The sequence below is a fragment of the Bufo gargarizans genome, chromosome 2 (assembly GCF_014858855.1).
Source record: "Bufo gargarizans isolate SCDJY-AF-19 chromosome 2, ASM1485885v1, whole genome shotgun sequence".
NCBI classification, from domain to species: Eukaryota; Metazoa; Chordata; class Amphibia; order Anura; family Bufonidae; genus Bufo; species Bufo gargarizans.
The window spans coordinates 432,875,968-432,899,341 of record NC_058081.1 but is presented as its reverse complement, the minus strand read 5'-3'; the positions used below and the strand labels follow the sequence as shown (position 1 = coordinate 432,899,341).

General features: G+C 45.6%; 1 protein-coding gene across 2 annotated transcripts in view; it reads right to left on the bottom strand.

The window, feature by feature from the left end:
• VDAC1 (voltage dependent anion channel 1) overlaps nucleotides 1–23,374 on the bottom strand; it is a 54,893-nt gene that overhangs the window by 20,215 nt on the left and 11,304 nt on the right. Inside the window, exons 2-6 of one of the 2 annotated variants that reach the window (XM_044280937.1) lie at nucleotides 12,634–12,703; nucleotides 11,192–11,241; nucleotides 9,583–9,735; nucleotides 9,446–9,498; nucleotides 4,673–4,900 (exon numbers count right to left, since the gene is read on the bottom strand). In XM_044280937.1, coding sequence (XP_044136872.1) covers nucleotides 4,673–4,900; nucleotides 9,446–9,498; nucleotides 9,583–9,735; nucleotides 11,192–11,241; nucleotides 12,634–12,700 — 551 coding nt within the window. In that variant the 5' untranslated portion in view covers nucleotides 12,701–12,703. Of the gene's footprint in view, nucleotides 1–4,672; nucleotides 4,901–9,445; nucleotides 9,499–9,582; nucleotides 9,736–11,191; nucleotides 11,242–12,633; nucleotides 12,734–23,374 lie in introns of both variants that reach the window. The other variant, XM_044280938.1, reaches the window with a different exon arrangement.

Sequence of the window (23,374 nt, the reverse complement as noted above, 5' to 3'; positions counted from 1 at the left end):
CCCTGCAGATGGGGCATGCTCAGTTAGGGGTACCTGCACCCGGGTTCAGCGAGGGGTAGCTCACAGTACACCCTCGGGTGGTCTCAACGGGGTCCCACCCCTCCTCGGCATCCTCGGATCCCCCCCAGGACAGGCCTGAGGCTGGTGACGAATCCTTCCTGTCACCCCATCCGTTGCCTCTGGGGACACCTCTGCACCGATTCCCTCGGAACAGAGCATCAGGCGGTCTTCCTCCATATAGAAGCCCTCTGGGAGGTCAAGACTACGTGCACGGAGGAACCTCTCCTACCTAAACAGGGTTGGTATCCCCTCTAGTGGATTTTCGGATGGTGCTCCCCTGACCGCACAGGTATTCAACCGCACAGGTAAGGCAGCCGTCCCCGTGTTTAGCATACTGAGTCACCTACCCGGTGTCTGATACGTACGCCTTCTCCTTAACAGGGGGGTTCCTGCACCACTGCCATAGGCTGTCCCTGACAAGCCTTCCTGGTTCCCCTATACCAGGGGCTATCCTCTACACATTTGAGAGTGTTTCCGTGGGGTTCCCATCCTGGTGTTGGTGTTCGCCACTCTACCTCATTACAGGGAGTTCCTGTTCTGGGCAAGCGGTTAGCTCGGCTATCGCCTCCTGTAGGTTGGTGAGTTCAGAGCAATTGTACAGCCGCCTTGCCCCTTTTCTTAGGTAGTGTACCTACAGGAGCCATTACTCCTGGCTGGCTCTATGGTGTTCCATACAGCACTATTTCTCCCTTCCGGGTGAGATATACAGGTCGCTTCAATTGCCGTTGCAATTGCACCTGTCTGTTCCCAGCCACTTTGCTCCTGTCATAGGTGGAGTACCTACACCATCTCCTGATGCTGTAGCCGATTCCCCTGGCTTGGCGCTATGGTGTTCCATGCGACACTATTTCTCCCTTCCTGGCGAGATATACAGGCTGCCTTTAATTGCCGCTGCAATTGCGCCTGTCTGTTCCCAGCCAATTTGCTTCCTTCACAGGTAGAGTACCTACGCCATCACCGGTGCTGTAGCCGATACCTCTGGCGGGCTCTGTTGTGTTCCATGCGGCAACATTTCTCCCTACGGGCGGAATATAGAGGCCACTTTCAATTGCCGTAGAATTGCCCCTGTCCGGTTCAGTTACCTGTCTGTTCCCTGCCGCCTTGATCCCTTAACAGGTGGAGTACCTGAGCCATCTCCGGATGCGGTAGCCGTTCCTCCTGTCCGGCTTTATGGTGTTCCATGTGGCATTTTCTCTCCTTACAGGACGAGATATTGAGGCCTCCTCCTATTGCCGTGGCCATTGCACCTACCTCATCATAGTGTGCACCAAACGGCCATCTTACTCCCTTCATGGGTAGAGTCCCTGAACCGTCTCCGATGCTGCAGCCGTTCAACCTGTCTGGCTTCTAGGGTGTGCTATGCGGCCCTGTTTCTGTTGCCATTGCACCTACCTGATTGTGGTGTGCACCTGTCTTGTTCTTTGTGGTACCGTGCGGCCCTACTGGGTTCCATTGTTAACGCGGTTGCTGTTGCACCTCTCTGGGTCTAGGGTGCACCATGCGGCCACATTGCTTCGATCTTAAATGTAGTTCCTCTAACACAGCCATATTTCTACTTTACAGGTTGTGTACCTGTACCCTCCGTATGCTGTCTCATTCCCAGATGCTGTGGCTATGTTTCCACTCTCCTTAGTTGGCAACATGCAGCCACTTTCCCCATATTTTAGGCGTGTGTTTGTAGTACCCCAAGCGCTGGGCCCTGTGGTGCGGTCTGTAGCTCAGACAGTTTCTGTATCACTGGGTGTTTTCTGCCCACGGGTTCTAATCTGTGCTGCGGATGTTGGTTCCATCCATTTGGTTCTTCCATACATCTGCCACTCCTTTACTGTCGCGCTCATTGGTCTCCTTCTACCTCTCAAGGCACTGTCTGCACCAGGCCCCCTTCGTTCAGCGTGTGCATGGTTTCCATGTCTGGCAGGTGTGGGCCAGCCCAACCCCCACCTTGTCGGTCTACTGCTACTTCTGGTAGCTCCAGTATATGACTGATCTGTCTGATCCGGCGGGTGGTCCTCATTCAACCACGCTCCCTACTCCGTGGCCAGGTGGTTGTTGGCCTTCGTGCTGTAGTTGCTCTTGCCTTCTCTTTACGGTACTACGGTATGCTGTGCTCCGCGTTACCCCATGTTATAGGGGAGTACTCGCGTTGTTTCCTAATTGCTGAGCGGCCCATTCCTGGTGAAGTACAAGGATCTCCACTGGATCTTCTACCTTGTTTGGACACGTAGCTGGTGGCATCGGCCGCGGCTGCGGTTTTCTGTCTTCGCTGGATGTCCGCCACACGGAATCCTTCTGGGTCCACGGCTTTTATCATTGCTGGACGTCCTCCCTGATGGGTCAAGGACAGGACCTCTGAGCGCCACACACACCTGTCTGAATTTTCAGCTGCTTGCTCTGGTATCGGACAGGGCCCCGTAGTTCCTTTTGGGTCCAGGTGTTTTCGGTATTCCCTTGTATTTTCTGCTTAGTTGTGCTACATGGCGGAGGGGCAGTCCTCTTGGACCTTGCCGTCGTCTGCACCTGTCTGGTGCTTTCTCCCCCCTGGAAGTTTTCTGTATGCCGGTCGCAGCTGGTTTCTACATTTCTATGTAGGCTACCCCGGTTTTTTCATGGCGACTTCTGCATTCCTTATGCATATGGATGTCTGTCGTTTTGTGGTACATCCCGAGCTGCTGTACTTGCCCTCTCTGGGACAATGTTTAAGGTTTGCTGGTCAATATTCTTGGTACGGCTAGTTGTCCATGGCCTATGCCCCTTCCCCTATGGTGGTTTCTTTTCGCCTTTCCTGGATATTCTGGCTTGCGTTGTCTTCTGGTGGTTCAGTTTCTGGTTCCTTGTGAGCCCATACTGGGTACTCCTTTCTGGAGTCCCTGTCCCTGTTCATTTGAGGTCCTCTTGGGATTTGTGTCTTTTTTTCCAGCCTCCCACGTCAAGTACCTGGTATTGAGTGGTTTAGTGCTGCGGTTTGCAGTTCCACCGTATGGTCTCCTTCGGGAGGGACCTCCTCCTGTTGTAGGACCTTTCCTCTTTAGGTTTTTTGGAGTGCTCTCCTTCTACTCCCATGTCTCTCAGTCCAGTGTGTCCTGCCGAGGTTGCCTGGCCTGTATCTGGCTTCTTTTTTCCATGCTACTTCACATGCCCAGTGTTTCCTCTGGTCTTACGCTTCACGGTGATATCTTGTTTTCGGAGGCTTGCGCCTCGTCTCCTGTTTTTGGGGACGCAGGAGCTATCGTTCTTTTCCTGGTTTTTTACCTACAACCCCCTCCTTCTCCAGGGTTGGCGGTTTCCTCTAGCAGCCTTGGGTTTTCACCTTTACATGGGGCGCTTAGCTTCTTTCCTGGCCTTGCGGTGAGGGGAGTCCCCTCCCTTCACATGTGAGCCTTGCTATGGCTCCCCCACTCGTTTGGTTTTCAGTGCTTCCCTGTTTCTTTTCTCCCCTGGCCTTTCAGGGGATGGCCACAGGTTTTTTTGGGTCTGGAACAATGTAGAGCGTTGGGTAGTTTCACCACGCGGTGCTGTCCTAATTTTTTCTCCAGCCCTTGGCTGCGCTCTGTTTCCTTTTGCCACCTTCTTGCATTTGGGATTTTCTTCCAGTCATTTGTCCTGGGGTGCTGGCAGTCTTCCCTGCTTCTTCTGAGGTTTCTTCCTTGTTATGGAACCTCTTGCCCATCTCGTGTTTTTTCCCGTTGGGTCACATGGTTCTCCTGCACCTGTATGCCCAACCGGTGGCGCGTCTCTTCTTTTCCCTCCCTCAGGGACTGCTTTGGGACGTCCCATGGTGCTGTGTCCCCCAATGCCATGCACGAGAAAATTGGATTTTTTGTACTCACCGTAAAATCCTTTTCTCGTAGTAGGCATTGGGGGACACAGATCCCTCCCTATGTTTTTTCTTCCGCTTCTCCGGGCTGGTCTCTTGATCTTTCCCGGTACGGGAGTTGTTGGTTCCTTGCTTTTCTTCTCTCTCCTACTGCTTTTGGTACAAACTGAATAGCCTCGTGCCTGTGGAGAGGGTATAGCCCACCTGGGAGGAGCCAACACTTTTTGTGTCTAGTGCCTCCTAGTGGTAGTTGGACATATACCCATGGTGCTGTGTCCCCCAATGCCTACTACGAGAAAAGGATTTTACGGTGAGTACAAAAAATCCAATTTTTAACCCCTTCAGCCCTATTGTACTAAGCTTTCTGTATTCAGAATGCTATTATTTTCCCTTATAACCATGCTATAAGGGAAAATAATCCAATCAACACAACACCTAACCAAAACTTCTGTGAAGAAGTTTGGGCTTGGGTACCAAACATGCCGATTTTTCTCACGAGCGTGCAAAACGCATTATAATGTTTTGCACTTGCGCGGAAAATTCAGGCATGTTCCCGCAACGCACCCGCATCTTTTTCCGCAACGCCCGTGTGAAACCAGCTTTGAACAAATCAACAGCAACCAATCCTGGGACAGCTTCTATTTCACTAGTGCAGTTAAAGAATTGAAAGCTGAGCTCTTGTTGGTTGTTTTAGTGGTCTTTTTAGACAGTTTTGATAAATGAGACCCCTACTGTAGGGAATGCTGTTTCAAAGAATTTAACCTGAAGCTTTCCATAATAAACCTTAGAGCTACTTACACATTGGTGTGCAACTGGAATTCATCAGTTTTATATCCAACAGCAAAGTTACTTTGTGAGACTCTAGACTTTGCAGATTCAAAAGTCATCTGGTAGCCAGCTAGCCAGCCCTCATAGCCAAACACCACAGCACCGCGTACAGATGGACCGGCGATATCAAAGTCCATATCACAGCCCACGTTAATGTGCTCTCGCTTGTAGGCACTCTTAATCTTTGCATTCTTCTTTCTAAATAGTGATAGAAAACAAGACAGTCAAGTTGTTCTTTAGGAAGGCACGGGGAAAGCATAAGGTACAGTAAAATCACACAAGCTGCCAACACACCTATAAGAAATGGCCGAACTGGACCTTTTCCACCAACCATCGATTGAGAATAATATGCAAACAATTGTTCGTGATGGCAGACTATGGCAGGAGTCAGCGGCCTCCAACACCCCAGCTGCTGTTAAACTCCTAACATGCTACATTCACTTTTTGGGGAGTTTTGAGGACAGTCGAGCAAGTGTGCATTCTGGGAAACCCTGCCAGGTTGGGCGTTTCCATTCCATGTCCTGGCCGGTCAAGATATAAGGTGCGCGGCCAAGTTTAGAATAGAATTTTCCATACCATACACGATACTGACAATGGTGCAGGGAGCAGTCAGAAGAATACATGCTATATATAGAGGAGCGGATAATGTCTGAATAGATCATGGGATGGGCAGTCACAGTGTGCAGACCAGTGTGGCAAAGTCTTCACTTGTGCTTCCATCACTCTCCGATTACCTGAACAGATTTTGGAATTAGTGCCCCTTTCCTTAAATTTCAGGTATATCAATATACTGTATTATCTAATATATAATATATACATTATTAGAGAGAGGGAGAGAGAGATAATAGAGATATGATAGATAGATATAATAGATAGATAGATATACACACACCCCTCCCTAAGTGTTGTCCTGTGTCGGTTTGTAACAGAAATGCTGCCACCATGTGGTTGGATGACTATGTGACACTAAGAGCATTGACTGCTCATGCAGCGCTCTGCTAGATCAATGAAAGAGTTGCCTCTGCACACTTCTTTCTCCCTGCCTGATCTGGGTGAAACACAGCTATATTCATGCTGAAAGATCCTAAGGTACAGTGAAAGGGGATTAAAACTTTGATTACTGGAAACCGCAAAGTAATACAGTACCAGCAAAGTGTATGAAATTAGACAATTCTCGTCTACACCCTGATGATGTCACAAGTGGGAGGGGCCAGAACCAGGAAGAGACTACTGTGGTGTAAGTGTTGAGAAATGGGATCTTTTAATAAAGATAATGGCAGGTGTGTGTTTGTTAGGAGTCTACGGCAGTGTTTTGTGTAGCAAAGCTATATAGCAGTGCTATGTTTATATATGTCAGCTGTGTAGGAGACCAGTGTTTGTGATGGGGTGTTTGCAGCTGTACTTTGTGTGTATATGTCAGCTGTGTAGCAGCCCATACATATTAGGCTACTTTCACACTTGCGTTCAGAGTGGGTCTTCCCAGATGGATCCGCTCATATAATGCAGACGATGGATCAGTTTAGAACGGATCAGTCTGCATTATATTGTAGAAAAAATTCTAAGTGTGAAAGTAGCTTCAGACGGATCCGTCCAGACTTTACATTGAAAGTCAATGGGGGACGGATCCGTTTGAAAATTGAGCCATATTGTGTCTAATTCAAACGGATCCGTCCCCATTGACTTACATTGTAAGTCTGGACAGATCCGTTTGCCTCCGCACGGCCAGGCGGACACCCGAACGCTGCAAGCAGCATTCAGGTGTCCGCCTGCTGAGCGGAGGCTGAACGCTGCCAGACTGATGCATTCTGAGCGGATCCGCATCCACTCAGAATGCATTAGGGCTGGACGGATCCGTTCGGGGCCGCTTGTGAGAGCCTTCAAACGGAACTCACAATCGGAGCCCCGAACGCTAGTGTGAAAGTAGCCTTTGTCAGCCAAACCCGGCCGACAGTCCAGTGTGTTGAGGGAGAGAAGGATCAGGCAAAACTAATGTATTAATCTGTGCTTTTTGTTCTCCCAGGAAATAAGCCGCAGCCAGAAGTGTCTGGTAGCAGCTTTATCCTCTCTCTCCGTTGAAAACACATACATATTCAGCCAAACCAAACGTATGTGTATGTGTGTATGGGGAAGTTGGGAGATATAGCTGTTCAGCCAACAGCTATTAAATATGTAGGGGGGCCTTAAAGGGGTTGTCCCATCTCGCCTTAGAAACTAAGCGCTGACCATCAGGTGGCCACGAAATAGCACAGCATGCTAGGCCGTTTCTATACTTTCCATTGCAGTGTATGGGAGCTTCACAAACAGCGTAGTACCCATGAACTGCTATAGGAGCTACGGAAATAGGGGAGCACCAGCCCACTTGGCTGTTTCCCTGCCACCTGGTGGCCGGCACTTAAGTATCATTTTGTGTTAAAAACTACGAGATGGGAAAGCGCCTAGAAGTTGAATAGTGTGTACTGGGCATAATTATAATGGAGCAATTTCGACACCTATTTACCAAGTAAGAAATCAATTGTTAGGACAAATTCAAACACAAATAAAGCAAGCTCAAGAAACCATGATAACAGAACAAGCACGTAGCATTCAAAATCAATACATGCAATTTTATCACAGATTAAACGTGTAGACGGAAACAAACTGATGAAAGGTATGGTAATAATCTACAAAGATTCCATTCGCTAAAACGAAAGAATCGTATATAGAACAATTTGCAAAGGTTCACACTCCTAAATGTAAAAAAAGAGGATATGCCAGAATATAGGTGAGGGTCCTAGAGGTGAACCTGGGTATGGCTTCAATTTGCAAGTGCCAAACAGTTCATAGACTTTAACAGATGGCCTTAAGTACGCGTGCCCCTCTTTACTAAAGTCTACGAGGGTTAGGCAAGGAGCGGAGCAAACAGTGCCACTCCCCACTGACTTTGACTTATTAGAGAATGGCGTAAGAGCCTATTGAATTTAGTCAATACTCACTGCTATTATGGGTAAAAAGACAAAACAAATCTACTGGAAAAGTCACTGAGCATACTGGATAAAGCCCAGACAAAACTACAGCTCTAACACCTTTAGGCCCCATGCACACGGCCGTGGAACCGCGGCCTGGATCCCTCCTGAGAGCAGGAGCGCACGGCGTCACTGGTTGCTATGACGCCGTGCGCTCCCTGCTGCCGGCACAGTACAGTAATACACTGGTATGATCTATACCAGTGTATTACTGTACTGTGCCGGCAGCAGGGGGCGCACGGCGTCATAGCAACCAGTGACGCCGTGCGCTCCTGCTCTCAGGAGGGATCCAGGCCGCCGTTCCACGGCCCGCACACAAAGGAGAGAGAAAGGAGAGAGAGATAGCTGCAGCAGAAGGACACCCCTGAGTTGCCAGCCTGAAAAGAAATCTAGCAGAGTAACTGGAGCAATTAATTGGGGGGGACAGATCCTTGTGAGGTACAGGGCTGGTTCTAGCTTTGTTAACTTACTTTCACATCTGCGTTTTCAATTCCTCTATTGAGATCTGTCATATGATCCATATCGGAACCAATGCAATCCCCCTCAATGGGGAAGGGGCAGCTGTGTTGGGGGAAAAGATGGCTAGAAGGTTGGAGAAGTGTTTAACTTTTTTTTTATTTTTTTTATTGCATTCCAAGAGCTATAACTTTTTTGTCTTTTTATCAATGTATTTGTATGAGGTCTTATTTTTTGCAGGACAAGTTCTAGTTTTTAATGCACCATTTTGGGTACATGTAATGATTGATTAAAGCCAGCTGTTTAGCTAAACCCCCTATGTTTACGTCACTAAGGAGTTAAACTAGGGACTGGGGAAGGAGGGTAATTACGTTATCGGAGGGGAAGATAGTGCAGATAGAGACCGGGGACAAGGTAGTGGGACTGGGGGGGGGGGATGGAAGGAGGGACTAGAACAGTTCAGAAGGAAAGGTGTAGGGTAAAAATATACATAAACCTCTAAAATGTATGTATACTAATGCCAGAAGCCTGACTAATAAAACTGGTGAACTGGAATTAGTGATGTGTGAGGAAGGACTATGACATAGTGGGAATAACTGAGACATGGCTGGATGATAGCTATGACTGGGCGGTTAATGTACAAGGTTACAGTCTGTTTAGAAAGGATCGTCAAAACCGGAGAGGGGGAGGGGTCTGCCTTTATGTAAAGTCCTGTCTAAAGCCCACACTCCAGAAAGATATAAGTGAGGGACATGAACATGTGGAGTCACTGTGGGTAGAGATACATGGCGCTAAAAACAATAATAAATTACTAATAGGAGTTTACTATAAGCCACCTAATATACCAGAGTCCACAGAAAATATACTACTAAATGAGATAGACGAGGCGGCAAATCATAATTATGTTATTATGGGGGACTTCAACTACTATATAAGACATAATGCAACCGGATCTGTTCATGACGGATGCATCCGTTTGTCATATTGTAATGGAAGCGTTTTTGTAGATCCATGACGGATTTGCAAAAACCGCTAATGTGAAAGTTGCCTTAGAAAGAGATTGGTATGTACTATATGATGTCTTATTTTCATTTATTACATTAGTCATGAAGAAAACCCCTTTAAGGGGCAGCCTGCAGGCACATCAAATGACAGTGTCACCAATATTGACCTTAGTATTGTGATTATGAAATATAGACACATTGCTCACCAGGATATCACGCACTACATCGATCAATAAAGATATTAGCAAGCAAGGAGCCTGGTGTAGACAGTCACTTCTTACCCAGTATTAGGCGAGAACGAGGAGTCAAAGGTCAACTTCAGTCCTTTAGTAAGCTGAACAGAGAAGAAGTTAGCCAGTTGCATTTCTAGTTGTCAGATAGAGATTAGTAATGTGCGCCTACTGGCAGGTCTCCTTACCTGGTCTTCCACAGTGACCTCGGTGCCCAGCGTGTTATCAGTGTTCCACTTCTCTGTGAATGTCAGTCCATACTCTGACCACTTGTATTTGGTTTCCAGGCTGCCACTGACCTTGCTGGTTTCTGCATTTGCTGAACCCGAGCTTGTAAATTCCTGGATAAGCAAGAAAGATTGCTGTGAACATATGGGTATGCATCTCCTAAATGTATCACCCTTGTTAGTACCTGTCTCACCGTGAGTGCTCAAATTCATTCAATTGTACAGCTCTTACAGCTGGATTTATACAGGACAATTACAGTCCTCACCAGTGCCAACAATGTATTACCTGGAGTCATTTTGCTGCGATGGGATCCGTATTTGTAGAAAGCTATTCCTGTTACCAAAATAAAAAAACTTAAAGGGGTTTTCCAAGACTTTATAACTGATGACCGATCCTATCCTGATTACTCCGCCCATAGAGGATGATTGACAGTCTTCTGGATACATATGCAGGGTAATCAGGACTCTCACCATCTCTCCTGGGAGTCCTGTAAGGAGTTATATTGCTCTCTACTACAAACTAAATAAACCTATATATCACAGAGTTCAGCCTCTCCTCCTCTACCACATCACATGACAGGGTCACTTTGAAAAACCATGGTTTTAAGTAGATGCCCTGTTACACGACTCGAGAATTGTTTAAAATGAAGGGTGTAAAATCAAGTGAAGTCATTCATTATTTAGTATAAAAGCACTGAATGATCAAACAAGTGATAATTGTATAGTCTGTCTTCTTGTGATTGCTCGTCATCAGGTTCCTTTACAGCACAGGCTATTTCACAATGGGTGGAAATGCAACAACTGATCTATTACCCGATGCTCTGCATATCTAAAGGGTTTGTACTAATCAAACTGGCTGACCTGTTACATGTGCGCTTGGCAGCTGAAGGCATCGGTGTTGGTCCCGTGTACGTATGTGCCCGCATTGCTGAGAAAAATGAGGCTCTAGGAGCAATGGGGAAGAGAGCTGAGCCTCTAGGTGTAATGGCAACACCCCCATTGCTCCTAGAGGCTCATTTGCATGAATTAAAACATCATTTTTCTCAGGAATGCGGGCACATATGAACATGGGACCAACACAGATGTCTTCAGCTACCAAGCGCACATGTAACAGGTCAGCCAGTGCCATAGGTACAAATCTGCTTATCTAAACATTCAGTTATGGATTCCGCTACCACAGATCATAACTTATGGTCCGTAGTAGCAGAATCCATAACTGATTTCTTAGATAATCCCAAGCTTGTACGCCAAACTTGAAACACAAGTCCGCTCGTCCCTACCTTTAACTACTTGAATAAGGACTCATTTGTTGCTTGATCAAAATGAATTATCTACTTGTGTAAAGAGGCCTTAAGAAATCATATATAGCGTTCCCTCACGTTACAACTGTCAGGATACAATATTTTCAACATAAAAGGGTCTATCCTGAGTCATCGTGACTTGAAACCAGACTGAACACATAGGGGTCATTTATCAAACTGGTGTAAAGTCGAACTGGCTTAGTTGCCCATAGCAACCAATCAGCTATTTCTTTGACCAATTCCACATTGAGATGGTTATTTCAACTTACCAATCCATTTTCAGATTTTGTTTTCAAGTCAAGCCTTATGAAGCCAAACCCTAAAAGAGAATATATTAGGAAACAGTTATATGACTTATGGATTAGACAATCAATGTCAAGAAAGTAAAGGCAGCATTTTATATGGTAAGCCTTCTTCTAAAGGAGAGCCCCCACTGCAGCCAGAAAAGAAAGGCCCTCGTCTATGGCACCTCCCAAATACCTCAGGCATTAAAGGGTTTCTACCACTTGAATATCACATATTTGGTGTTCAGACACTAGCGATCCGCTAGTGTCTGTTCTTGCCTACAAGCTAATTATCACATTAATCCGGCCTGCCGATACCTCAAAAAAAGCACTTTTATCTTTATGCAAATGAGCCTCTAGGTGCTATGCAGGCGTTTTTCATAGCACCTAGAGGCTCCGTCTACCTTGCAGTTTGCCGCCCTGCGCCTCGCTCCAGCACGCCCATCTCTGCCTGTAATCGATCCTCCCCCTGCTTCAGCCTTCCGAAATCTCGCGCCTGCGCCGTCCGTCGCGGCATTCGGAGGCATTCGGCGCAGGCGCAGTCAATGTCTGACCGCTCCGTGCTCAGACATTTCCACTGCGCCTGCGCCGATGACATCGGCGCAGGCGCAGTGGAAATGTCTGAGCACGGAGCGATCAGACATGGACTGCGCCTGCGCCGAATGCCTCCGAATGCCGCGACGGACGGCGCAGGCGCGAGATTTCGGAAGGCTGAAGCAGGGGGAGGATCGATTACAGGCAGAGATGGGCGTGCTGGAGCGAGGCGCAGGGCGGCAAACTGCAAGGTAGACGGAGCCTCTAGGTGCTATGAAAAACGCCTGCATAGCACCTAGAGGCTCATTTGCATAAAGATAAAAGTGCTTTTTTTGAGATATCGGCAGGCCGGATTAATGTGATAATTAGCTTGTAGGCAAGAACAGACACTAGCAGATCGCTAGTGTCTGAACACCAAATATGTGATATTCAAGTGGTAGAAACCCTTTAATGGGTCGTGAGAGGTTTTTGTAAATGGTTTTTCTAATTTTGCCCAATAAAAAACATATTAACATCTTCATTTCTCCATTTATGAAGGTATATGAGGGTTTTTTTTTAGTTTTTTTTAATTTAAGGACAACTTGTAGTTTTCATTTGATCACTTTTAACAAGACCGGCGCTTTCTGCAACCATTTTTTTTAAAAGTCACAAATACACGTGTTCTGGAATTTTGGGGTCAAACTGAATGATAAATCTCCGCTTGTTTGCACCCTTTGTGACGAGCAATGAATAAAAACACAATTTTGGCATTTCTTTGATTTTTTTTTTGTTTCCTTTTTCTCAACCTAATGGCAGCTTTTTTGGTTCCAGTAAGGGACTTCAACATGCAATATACTGATCACAGGGATAAAAAGGGAAAATAAAGAAAGAGCAGAACTGTTGTAACAACTTACCATATCCTTTGGTGAATATATCTCGGGCAGATTTACCCAAATCAGCATAGGACGGAGGTATGGCCATTTTCTACAAACAAAAAACAAAAAACAAAAAAAACTGGGAAAATATGAATATATTAATAGATAAGCCCCTAAAATCTTTAAAATCCAATCCCCAGGGAGCCGCCCAAGCCCCCTGATGGCAGTAGGCCACATGGTGGCACATATGTAATGATAGCGGATGCACACTACACTTCTATTTTCCACACGGTAGCAGAGCGCTGTAATGCGGAGCTTATTCACATTCATTCCACATCGGTGCGCCTGCTGGTTGGCATGTCATGTAAAGTATACAGTGTGTATATATTCTCCTATAGACACATTTAAGAAGTCACGTATAGCACTGCTGCAAATCAGCACAAACACCGAAAAAAAATAGAGGAAATGAAGATGAAGCAAAGCTAAAGCTCCTCTGTCCAAGCAGAATGTCAGGAATGATTCATCACACATGCATGGCTTGCTCCTCCTAATGCCTTCTGGGTAATCTGCCATTTTACAGTCTAGCAGGAAATAGAGCTTAGTAAGGCAGATGTGCGGGGTACACCTGCCACACAGCCCTGTGCACATGTGAATCTTCTGTGTAATCCATACACATTATACCGTTCTAGAGCTGCACAGAACCTTGGCTGACGACCTGCTGGACGTGCATGTCTGCATGGTTTTCAATCCATTATTAACCGATTATGTATCAACAGTCAACCTGACACCATACATGTCCACACCCGCCTGAGCTGCATCTCAGCCAACACCCTAACCCTGGGTTCACACCTGAGCGTTCCTCAAACGCGCGTTTTACGCGCGTTTTTGTCGCGCGTTTTTTGTAATAGTAAACGCGCGTTTGACGCGCGTTTGTGTCATTGACTGCAGTGTCCTATGGCCACAAACGCGCGTCAAAACGCCCCAAAGAAGCTCAAGTACTTGTTTGAGCGTCGGGCGTTTTACAGCGCGTTCGTACGCGCTGTAAAACGCCCAGGTGTGAACCCTTCCCATAGGGAAGCATTGGTTTTCATGTCTTAAGCGTTTTACAGCGCGTTTGAACGCGCTGTAAAACGCTCAGGTGTGAACCCAGGGTTAGGGTGCAGACACACGCTCAGGCTTTTTGATGCAGTTTTTGAAGCCACAATCAGGTGTGGATCATAACAGGAGAGAAAGTATTAGGGCAAATACTACTTCTTCCCTTTTTTTTAATGCACTCCTGGTTTTTGCTACAAAAACTGCATAAAAAAAAAAAAATCTAGTGTGAAAGTACCCTTAAAGATAAAGTACAGGGAAGCAGGGGTGCACCTAGCCTTTCTGCTGCCTGAGGTGAAAACTGAAATGACGCCTCCCCTTCAGCCCGACTGTTAACCCCCAAGTTCCTTTTACGGCGTAGATGTCTGTGACTTAAGGACCAGCGCTGTACATGTAAGGCGCAGTGATCGGGCAGGTGCAGGACCTGCAATCACTGATAGCCGGACCCCTGCCGGCGCATTAACCCTTGATGTGCCGCGGTCTGCACTGACCGAGGCACGTGCGATGTATGGGGAGGGAGCTGCCATCGGGTCCCCACGCTGCTGTGACGGGGACCCGATGGCAGGGAAGACGGCCCGATATTACATTTAGTAATACACTTACAGCCCAAAAAAAAAAAGTTGCAAGTAAAGAAAAATTGAATCCTTTTCCCAAAATAAAAATAAAAAATTGGGAAAAAAAATAAAAGTAGACATATTAGGTATCGCCGCGTCCGTATCGACCGGCTCTATAAAAATATCACATGACCTAACCCCTCAGATAAACACCGTCAAAAAAATAAAAACGGTGTCACCTTACATCACTAAAAGTGCAACACCAAGCGATCAAAAGGGAGTATGCCCCCCAAAATAGTACCAATCTAAATAAGCCCCTACCTAAGACAATCGCCCAAATAATTAAAAAAAACTATGGCTCTCAGAATATGGAGACTTTTTTTGTTTCAAAAATGTCGTTATTGTGTAAAACTTAAATAAATAAATAAAAGTATACATATTAGGTATTGCCGCATTCGTAACAACCTGTTCTATAAAAAATACCACATGACCTAAACCCTCAGGTGAACACCGTAAAAAAATATAAAAATGGTGTTAAAAAAGCCATTTTTTGTCACCTTACATCACAATTTTTTTATAGCAAGCGATCAAAATGTGATATGCACCCCAAAATAGTGCCAATCAAACAGTCAACTCATCCCTTAAAAATGATACCCTACCTAAGACAATCGCCCAAAAACTTAAAAAAAATATGGCTCTCAGAATATGGAGACACTCAAACATGATTTTTTTTTGTTTAAAAAATTATATTATTATGTAAAACTGAAACAAACAACCCAAAAAAGTCATATTTGGTATTGTCACATCAGTAACAACCTGCTCTATAAAAATACCACATGACCTGTCAGATGAACGTTGTAAATAACAAAAAATAAAGACGTGCCAAAACAACTATTTCCACCTCATCCACCATGACGGCCACAATGAGATTGACCCTTGACCTCTGTGGGGACAGGAACACACACACAGAGAGTTTAAGTTCGCCACAACCCCCCCCCCCCCCATGCCCTCAGTGTTTTCCTGCCCCTACGGGGGTTAACACGTAGAGAGAGCCCTCCTTGTGGAGGGAGGAAAAGAAAGAAGAATCCATATTGTTACCGGATCTCCAGCTGTCCTCCCACGGCAAGGGCTAAAGCTGGGCAGCAGGAGCATCGAGGACCCACGTTCTGGCTTATGCTGGAGCCTGCGGTCCTTCACATACAGCAGACCTCCTTCCTCTGGGGGAAGCAGTCAGCTGCACCGGACTCACCGAGAGGTACGGGCGCGAATCTGGCGTCCTCTTGTGCTAACAGGTGACCGGCAGGGGGAGTAGGTGCGGCACATGAAGCGCAGAAGTTAGGGGACTGTGCGGCGCATGAACAAGCCGACAGCCCGGGACGCAGCTTGATGACGCAACACGACGGAATTTGAATGAATCGCGGGTCTTCACTCAGCGTTTGCCTGCAGTTCACTCTGCGATGTTTGAGACACCTACTCCTCGTCAGGAGGTCCCGGATCACTCTGCAAGTGCCAGTACTGTGAGTCCCCTGTGGGGGGTTTTGAATGCTAGACTCCACATTTCTTTTTTGACAAGTGTTCTAGCTATATTGGCTAACTGGGTGTATATTTGGTTGTTCCTTTGATTCCAGGGCACAAAAGACTCTAGATAAAAGATAAAGATAATAAACTGCAATGCCTGCTCTAAAAAACTCCCTGAAAATTATAGGAAAAGACTTTGCAAGTCTTGTCTTTCTGAGATATGGAAGGAGGAACAACCAAATATTTTTTCAGAGATAAGATCTTTTATTCAGGATCAAATAAAGCCCTGCTTAGCATCTATATCCACTCCCAGTATTTTTTCTCATCCGAACAGATGGGGGGGAACTATTAAGATCCGTCAGATCCACTATGGGAGTTGAGGACACACCTAAACCATGCACAGTCCAGGACGAGATGTTCAGAGGAGTTAGATCTAAAAAATCTATTGTTTTCCCGATAAATGAAAACATAAGAGAAATGATTATGGACGAGCGGTTAGACCCGGAGAGGAGACATAGCAGCAATATCCGTAGCTAGGGCCATGTACATCTGGTTGGGAGAACTAGATGAGCATCTTAAAAACAAAACCCCAAGAGATCAGAGATTCTATCCCTTTACTTAGATCTGCTACGGTCCTAGCCAATGCCTCTGCGGGAACTATTAGTTTCTCTGCCAAAGAAGGGGCTCTAGCTAATGCCGCCCGTAGGGCCTTATGGATGAAAGCCTGGTCTGGTGACAAGGCTTCAAAGGCTAAGTTATGTTCAATCCCCTTCTCAGGAGAGTTCGTTTTTGGCCCTACACTAGACAAAATATTGGAGGGCTGCGGATAAGAAAAAGGGTTTTCTGGAAGATAGGGATCAAAAGAAGAAACCCTTTCGGCAGTTTCAACCCCCTCAGAGATCATATAGGGGAAAAGGTAAAGCGGGCAGATGGAGCTACCCCAAAGGGGGAAGAGGAAGGGGTTTTATCCTCAACTCTCAAAACAGTCTAGTAAACAATGACGCCAAGGTGGGGGGCAGAATGTTAGGTTTTCTATCTTCATGGAAGCAAATCACAACAAATCCCTGGGAACTAAACATTGTTGCTCAGGGGTACAGGTTAGAATTCTCTTCAGTTACCCCCAAAAGATTCCTAACCTCGTCTCAAAGCAGGTCAGAATTACCCAATTTATGAAAGGGGGTTCAGGAACTTTTAAGCTCAGGTGTAATCCAAAGAGTCCCAAATCCAGAAAAACGGTACAGTTTTTACTCAAACCTTTTCCTAGTAAAAAAGCCAGACCAGTCCTTTCATACCATTATAAATCTAAAACTGCTAAACAGATCCATTCTGTACAGAAAATTCAAGATGGAATCCATCAGATCCACAATCCTGCTACCAAAAGGGACATTCATGTCCTCAATAGACCTCAAATACGCCTATTATCATATTCCCATCCACCAACTCTCACAGGAATTTCTTACAGAACGCACTAGAGCTAGGGCTAAGACCCAGTACGCTTAAAGGGGTTGTCCAGGTTCAGAGCTGAACCTGGACAGCCCTCCATTTTCACCCAGGCAGCCCCCCTGACATGAGCATCGGAGCAGTTCATGCTCCGATGCTCTCCTTTGCCCTGCGCTAAATTGCACAGGGCAAAGACATTTTTCTGAGTTAGACTGGCTAGGGCAGAGCCAAATCCCGCCCATCAGTGCCGGTGACGTCACCGGGCTCTCTATGGGGCTGACAGGAACCCCGGTGACGTCACCGGCACTGATGGGCGGGATTTGGCTCTGCCCTAGCCAGTAAAACGGCTAGGGCAGAGCTAAAGCCCGCCCCTCAGAGCCGGTGACGTCACCGAACACACCGCTGGGTGGAAGTTACCGCCCGGCAGTGTGTTATTGAAAACACAAGAGCCCGTGCCCTGCGCGATCTAGCACAGGGCACTGGAGCGCATCGGAGCATGAGATGCTCCGATGCTAGGCTCAGGGGGGCTGCCGGGGTGAAAATAAGGGTATGTCCGGGTTCAGCTCTGAACCCAGACAACCCCTTTAAGGTGCAGATATCTGCTCTGAGCACCATCTTTGACACTAGCCTAACTGATCATAGGTGGGTAAGAAGATTCATTAAGGCAGCGGTTAGATTAAGGCCTACTCTAAGGTCCAGAGTTCCCACGTGGGATCTGAACACGGTACTTGAGGGATTAACAATGCCCCCCTTTTTTCCTCTATCTAACATATCGATAAAACATCTATCCCTAAAGTGGGCCTTCTTAATAGCTATTACTTCGGCTAGACGTATTGGGGAGTCACAGGCCCTCTCTTGCAGAGAGCCATATCTTCAGATTCTGGAGGACCATATTCGTCTGAGATTAGATCCAGGTTTCTTACCAAAAGTGGTCTCTTCCTTCCACCGAGACCAGGAGATTTTCTTGCCTTCCATTCCCAATCACCAGGATGGGGAGGTGGAAGACAAAATTAGACTCCTAGACGTTAGCGAGACGGTTATTCAGTATCTGGAGGTCAGCAGAGAATTCAGGAGGGATGATAACTTGCTGGTCCAATTCTCAGGTAAGAATAACGGGAAGAAACTTACTAGATCCTCCTTAGGCTACTTTCACATTTGCTTGCGTTCGGAGCGGATCCGTCTGGTGTCCGCACAGAAGAATCCGCTCCTATAATGCAAACGATGGGATCCGTTCAGAACGGATCCGTCTGCATTATAGTTTAGAAAAAATTCTAAGTCTAATTGTTAGTCAGACGGATCCGTCCAGACTTTACATTGAAAGTCAATAGGGGACGGATCCGTTTGAAATTGCACCATATTGTGTCAACTTCAAACGGATCCGTCCCCATTGACTTGCATTGTAAGTCTAGACGGATCCGTTTGGCTCCGCACGGCCAGGCGGACACCCGAACGCTGCAAGCTGCGTTCGGGTGTCCGCCTGCTGAGCGGAACGGAGGCCAAGCGGAGCCATACTGATGCATTCTGAGCGGATCCGCATCCACTCAGAATGCATTGGGGCAGTACGGATCCGTTTGGGGCCGCTTGTGAGAGCCTTCAAACGGAACTCACAAGCAGAACCTCGAACCCAAGTGTGAAAGTAGCCTTAGCCAGGTGGATTAGATCCACTATTGAATGCTGTTATTCCATCCAAAATAAGTCCTACCCAGGGGTAGTTAGGGCTCATTCGACTAGAGCCACCGCCTCCTCTTGGGCAGAAAAAGGTGGAGTACCCCTAGATCAAATCTGTAGGGCCGCAACTTGGTCAAGTGTATATCTTACCGGTAATTCCGTTTCCCTGAATCCACTATGACGGCCCATACTAACCCCATCCCCCAAAAAATATATAATCCCCCCCCCCCAAAAAAAAAAAAAATTATATATATATATATATATAGATAAAAAAAAGAAGAGGAAAGAAAGGAATGGAAGAACCCTTTCTTCAGGGGTATGAAGTAATATCCTATTTTTTCTGTTCACCTACCTTGGTAAGGGGGTGGAGGGGTGGGGGGAATTTAAACTCTCCGTGTGTGTTCCTGCCCCTACAGAGGTCAAGGGTCAATCTCATTGTGGCAGTCATGGTGGATTCAAGGAAGCGGAATTACCGGTAAGACTAAATTACGTTTTTTTGTTACCTTGCCTCATAAAAAGTATAATATAGAGCAACCAAAAATCATATGTACCCTAAAATAGAAACAACAAAACTGCCACCTTATCCCGTAGTTTCCAAAATGGGGTCACTTTTTGGGAGTTTCTACTCTAGGGGTTCATCAGGAGGCTTCAAATGGGACATGGTGTCAAAAAACCAGTCCAGCAAAATCTGCCTCCCAAAAACCATATGGCGTTCCTTCGTTCTGTGCAATGCCGTGTGCCCGTACAGCAGTACAACCACATATGGGGTGTTTCTGTAAACTACAGAATCAGGGCAATATATTGAGTTTTGTTTGGCTGTTAACCCTTGCTTTGTTAGTGGAAAAAAATGGATTCAAATGGAAAATCTGCCAAAAAGGTGAAATTCTGAAATCTCATTTTCCATTAATTCTTGTGGAATACCTAAAGGGCTAACAAAGGTTGTAAAATCAGTTTTGTATACCTTGAGGGGTGTAGATTCCAAAATAGGATCATTTTTGAGTGGTTTCTATTATGTAAGCCTCATAAAGTGACTTCAAACCTGAACTGGTCCTTAAAAAGTGGGTTTTGGAAATTTTCTGAAAAATGTCAAGATTTGCTTCTAAACTTCTAACGCACCCAAAAAATAAAATGGCATTGGCAAAATTTTAGGTTAATTTGGTATTTTTTTTATAAAAAAAAAAAAAAAAAAATATTATTATTTTGACTCAATCACCACATAAAGTGACACATGTAAGATTTGCAAAAAATGGCCTGGTCCTTAAGGTGAAATATTAAAGGCATACTGTGACACAGAGATGAGCGCTTCCACAATAGAAACACTAGTTTCACTCAGCCCTGCCCCCACTTGTCTCTAAGCCTCGCCTCACCTGGCCTCATTGGAGGTGCACCCCTGCAGGGAAGATATACTATATTAGCCTGTAGTATTCAGGATAAATTGCTGTGTTGGCACTTTGCAATAAATAAGTGGGCTTTAGGTTGCAGTTTCGGCACTTGGCCTCTAAAAGGTTCACCATCACTGACCTATCCTATCCGATCGGCAGGGGGCTATTTTGTTGGGTTACATGGTGCTATCTTGGACACTGACCTCCCTTGTACGTCTGCTACAATTTTAAAAAAATTCTAAGGTTAAGTTCACGTCTGCAGATTCCATCAAACCAAAAGTTCTGCATGAAACACTTATTTTTTGCTAAAAGACTGTACTCCCGAAAGGAAACCTGATGGATTCCATTATTGTCAATGAGGCACCGTTTGATTCAGTTATGTGCCTTATCTTTATAGTTCTGCTCCTACAGTGGAGCACAGCATTAGAAACAGGAGGCGCTGGGTTATGAGATTTATAATAAAAAAATATATTTTGTGTGAATTATTTCAGGGGTGTTGTAGGGGTTATATGTACACATGCCTATTCCAGGGTTTGTATTGGGAAATTCTGTGGACGTGTTCGTTTGGTAAAATTATAGACCATTATTACATGGTGGCACACATCATTAATGCGTCTCTCCCCAATGTGCCATGTAAATCATTCTCATTGTCATTTACTGCAATACAGCTACATTTGTCCCCAGTGTAAGGAGCTGGTTTTACAGAAGCCACTAGATGCCAGACCCCCGCTTTACTAGTCTAATCGTGCTACAGGGACATGGAACTGGCCCATGAGAAACAGGTCCTGTTTCACTGCCAACAGTCTTGGCATAGGAGGCTGAGAGTCTTAACTCATAATTCGGTGAACTCATCTTCCACAATACTATAGCGCTTGAAAGGCAGCATACTATAGTGCTTTCACATACTATAGCGCTTTCACATACTATAGTGCTTGAAAGGCAGCATACTATAGCGCTTCCACAATACTATAGTGCTTGAAAGGCAGCATACTATAGTGCTTCCACATACTATAGCGCTGGAAAGGCAGCATACTATAGTGCTTCCACAATACTATAGCGCTGGAAAGACAGCATACTCTAGTGCTTTCACATACTATAGTGCTTGAAAGGCAGCATACTATAGCGCTTTCACATACTATAGTGCTTGAAAGGCAGCATACTATAGCGCTTTCACATACTATAGTGCTTGAAAGGCAGCATACTATAGCGCTTCCACATACTATAGTGCTTGAAAGGCAGCATACTATAGTGCTTTCACATACTATAGTGCTTGAAAGGCAGCATACTATAGCGCTTCCACAATACTATAGTGCTTGAAAGGCAGCATACTATAGCGCTTTCACATACTATAGCGCTTGAAAGGCAGCATACTATAGCGCTTCCACAATACTATAGTGCTTGAAAGGCAGCATACTATAGCGCTTCCACAATACTATAGTGCTTGAAAGGCAGCATACTATAGCGCTTCCACAATACTATGGTGCTTGAAAGGCAGCATACTATAGCTCTTCCACAATACTATAGTGCTTGAAAGGCAGCATACTATAGCGCTTCCACATACTATAGCGCTTCCACAATACTATAGCTCTTCCACAATACTATAGTGCTTGAAAGGCAGCATACTATAGCGCTTCCACATACTAAAGTGCTTGAAAGGCAGCATACTATAGCGCTTCCACATACTATAGTGCTTGAAAGGCAGCATACTATAGCGCTTCCACATACTATAGTGCTTGAAAGGCAGCATACTATAGCGCTTCCACAATACTATAGTGCTTGAAAGGCAGCATACTATAGCGCTTCCACATACTATAGTGCTTGAAAGGCAGCATACTATAGCGCTTCCACATACTATAGTGCTTGAAAGGCAGCATACTATAGCGCTTCCACAATACTATAGCGCTTGAAAGGCAGCATACTATAGCGCTTTCACATACTATAGCGCTTGAAAGGCAGCATACTATAGCGCTTCCAAGATACTATAGTGCTTCCACAATACTATAGCTCTTCCACATACTATAGTGCTTGAAAGGCAGCATACTATAGCGCTTCCACAATACTATAGTGCTTGAAATGCAGCATACTATAGCTCTTCCACATACTATAGTGCTTGAAATGCAGCATACTATAGCGCTTCCACATACTATAGTGCTTGAAAGGCAGCATACTATAGCGCTTCCACATACTATAGTGCTTGAAAGGCAGCATACTATAGCGCTTCCACAATACTATAGTGCTTCCACAATACTATAGCTCTTCCACATACTATAGTGCTTGAAATGCAGCATACTATAGCGCTTCCACATACTATAGTGCTTGAAAGGCAGCATACTATAGCGCTTCCACATACTATAGTGCTTGAAAGGCAGCATACTATAGCGCTTCCACAATACTATAGTGCTTCCACAATACTATAGCTCTTCCACATACTATAGTGCTTGAAATGCAGCATACTATAGCGCTTCCACATACTATAGCGCTTCCACAATACTATAGCTCTTCCACAATACTATGGTGCTTGAAAGGCAGCATACTATAGTGCTTCCACAATACTATAGTGCTTGAAAGGCAGCATACTATAGCGCTTCCACAATACTATAGTGCTTGAAAGGCAGCATACTATAGCGCTTCCACAATACTATAGTGCTTGAAAGGCAGCATACTATAGCGCTTCCACAATACTATAGTGCTTGAAAGGCAGCATACTATAGCGCTTCCACAATACTATAGTGCTTGAAAGGCAGCATACTATAGCGCTTCCACAATACTATAGTGCTTGAAAGGCAGCATACTATAGCGCTTCCACAATACCATAGTGCTTGAAAGGCAGCATACTATAGCGCTTCCACAATACTATAGCGCTTCCACAATACCATAGCGCTTCCACAATACTATAGTGCTTGAAAGGCAGAATGGGAACAGTGAATATGTAAAGATGTAAAGGGGATCTGAATACACGTCACTATGACGACACTAACTGACACGCTATCATGGGAGCACACGTCTGCAGCATCCCCATCAGAGAGGTCGTACAGTTTTTCAGCTCACACAGGGAACTCCTACCTATCCTAGGAAACTAGGATCTCACAGTGTTCAGCATGTCCAAACCTATTGGTGCCAGTTGTA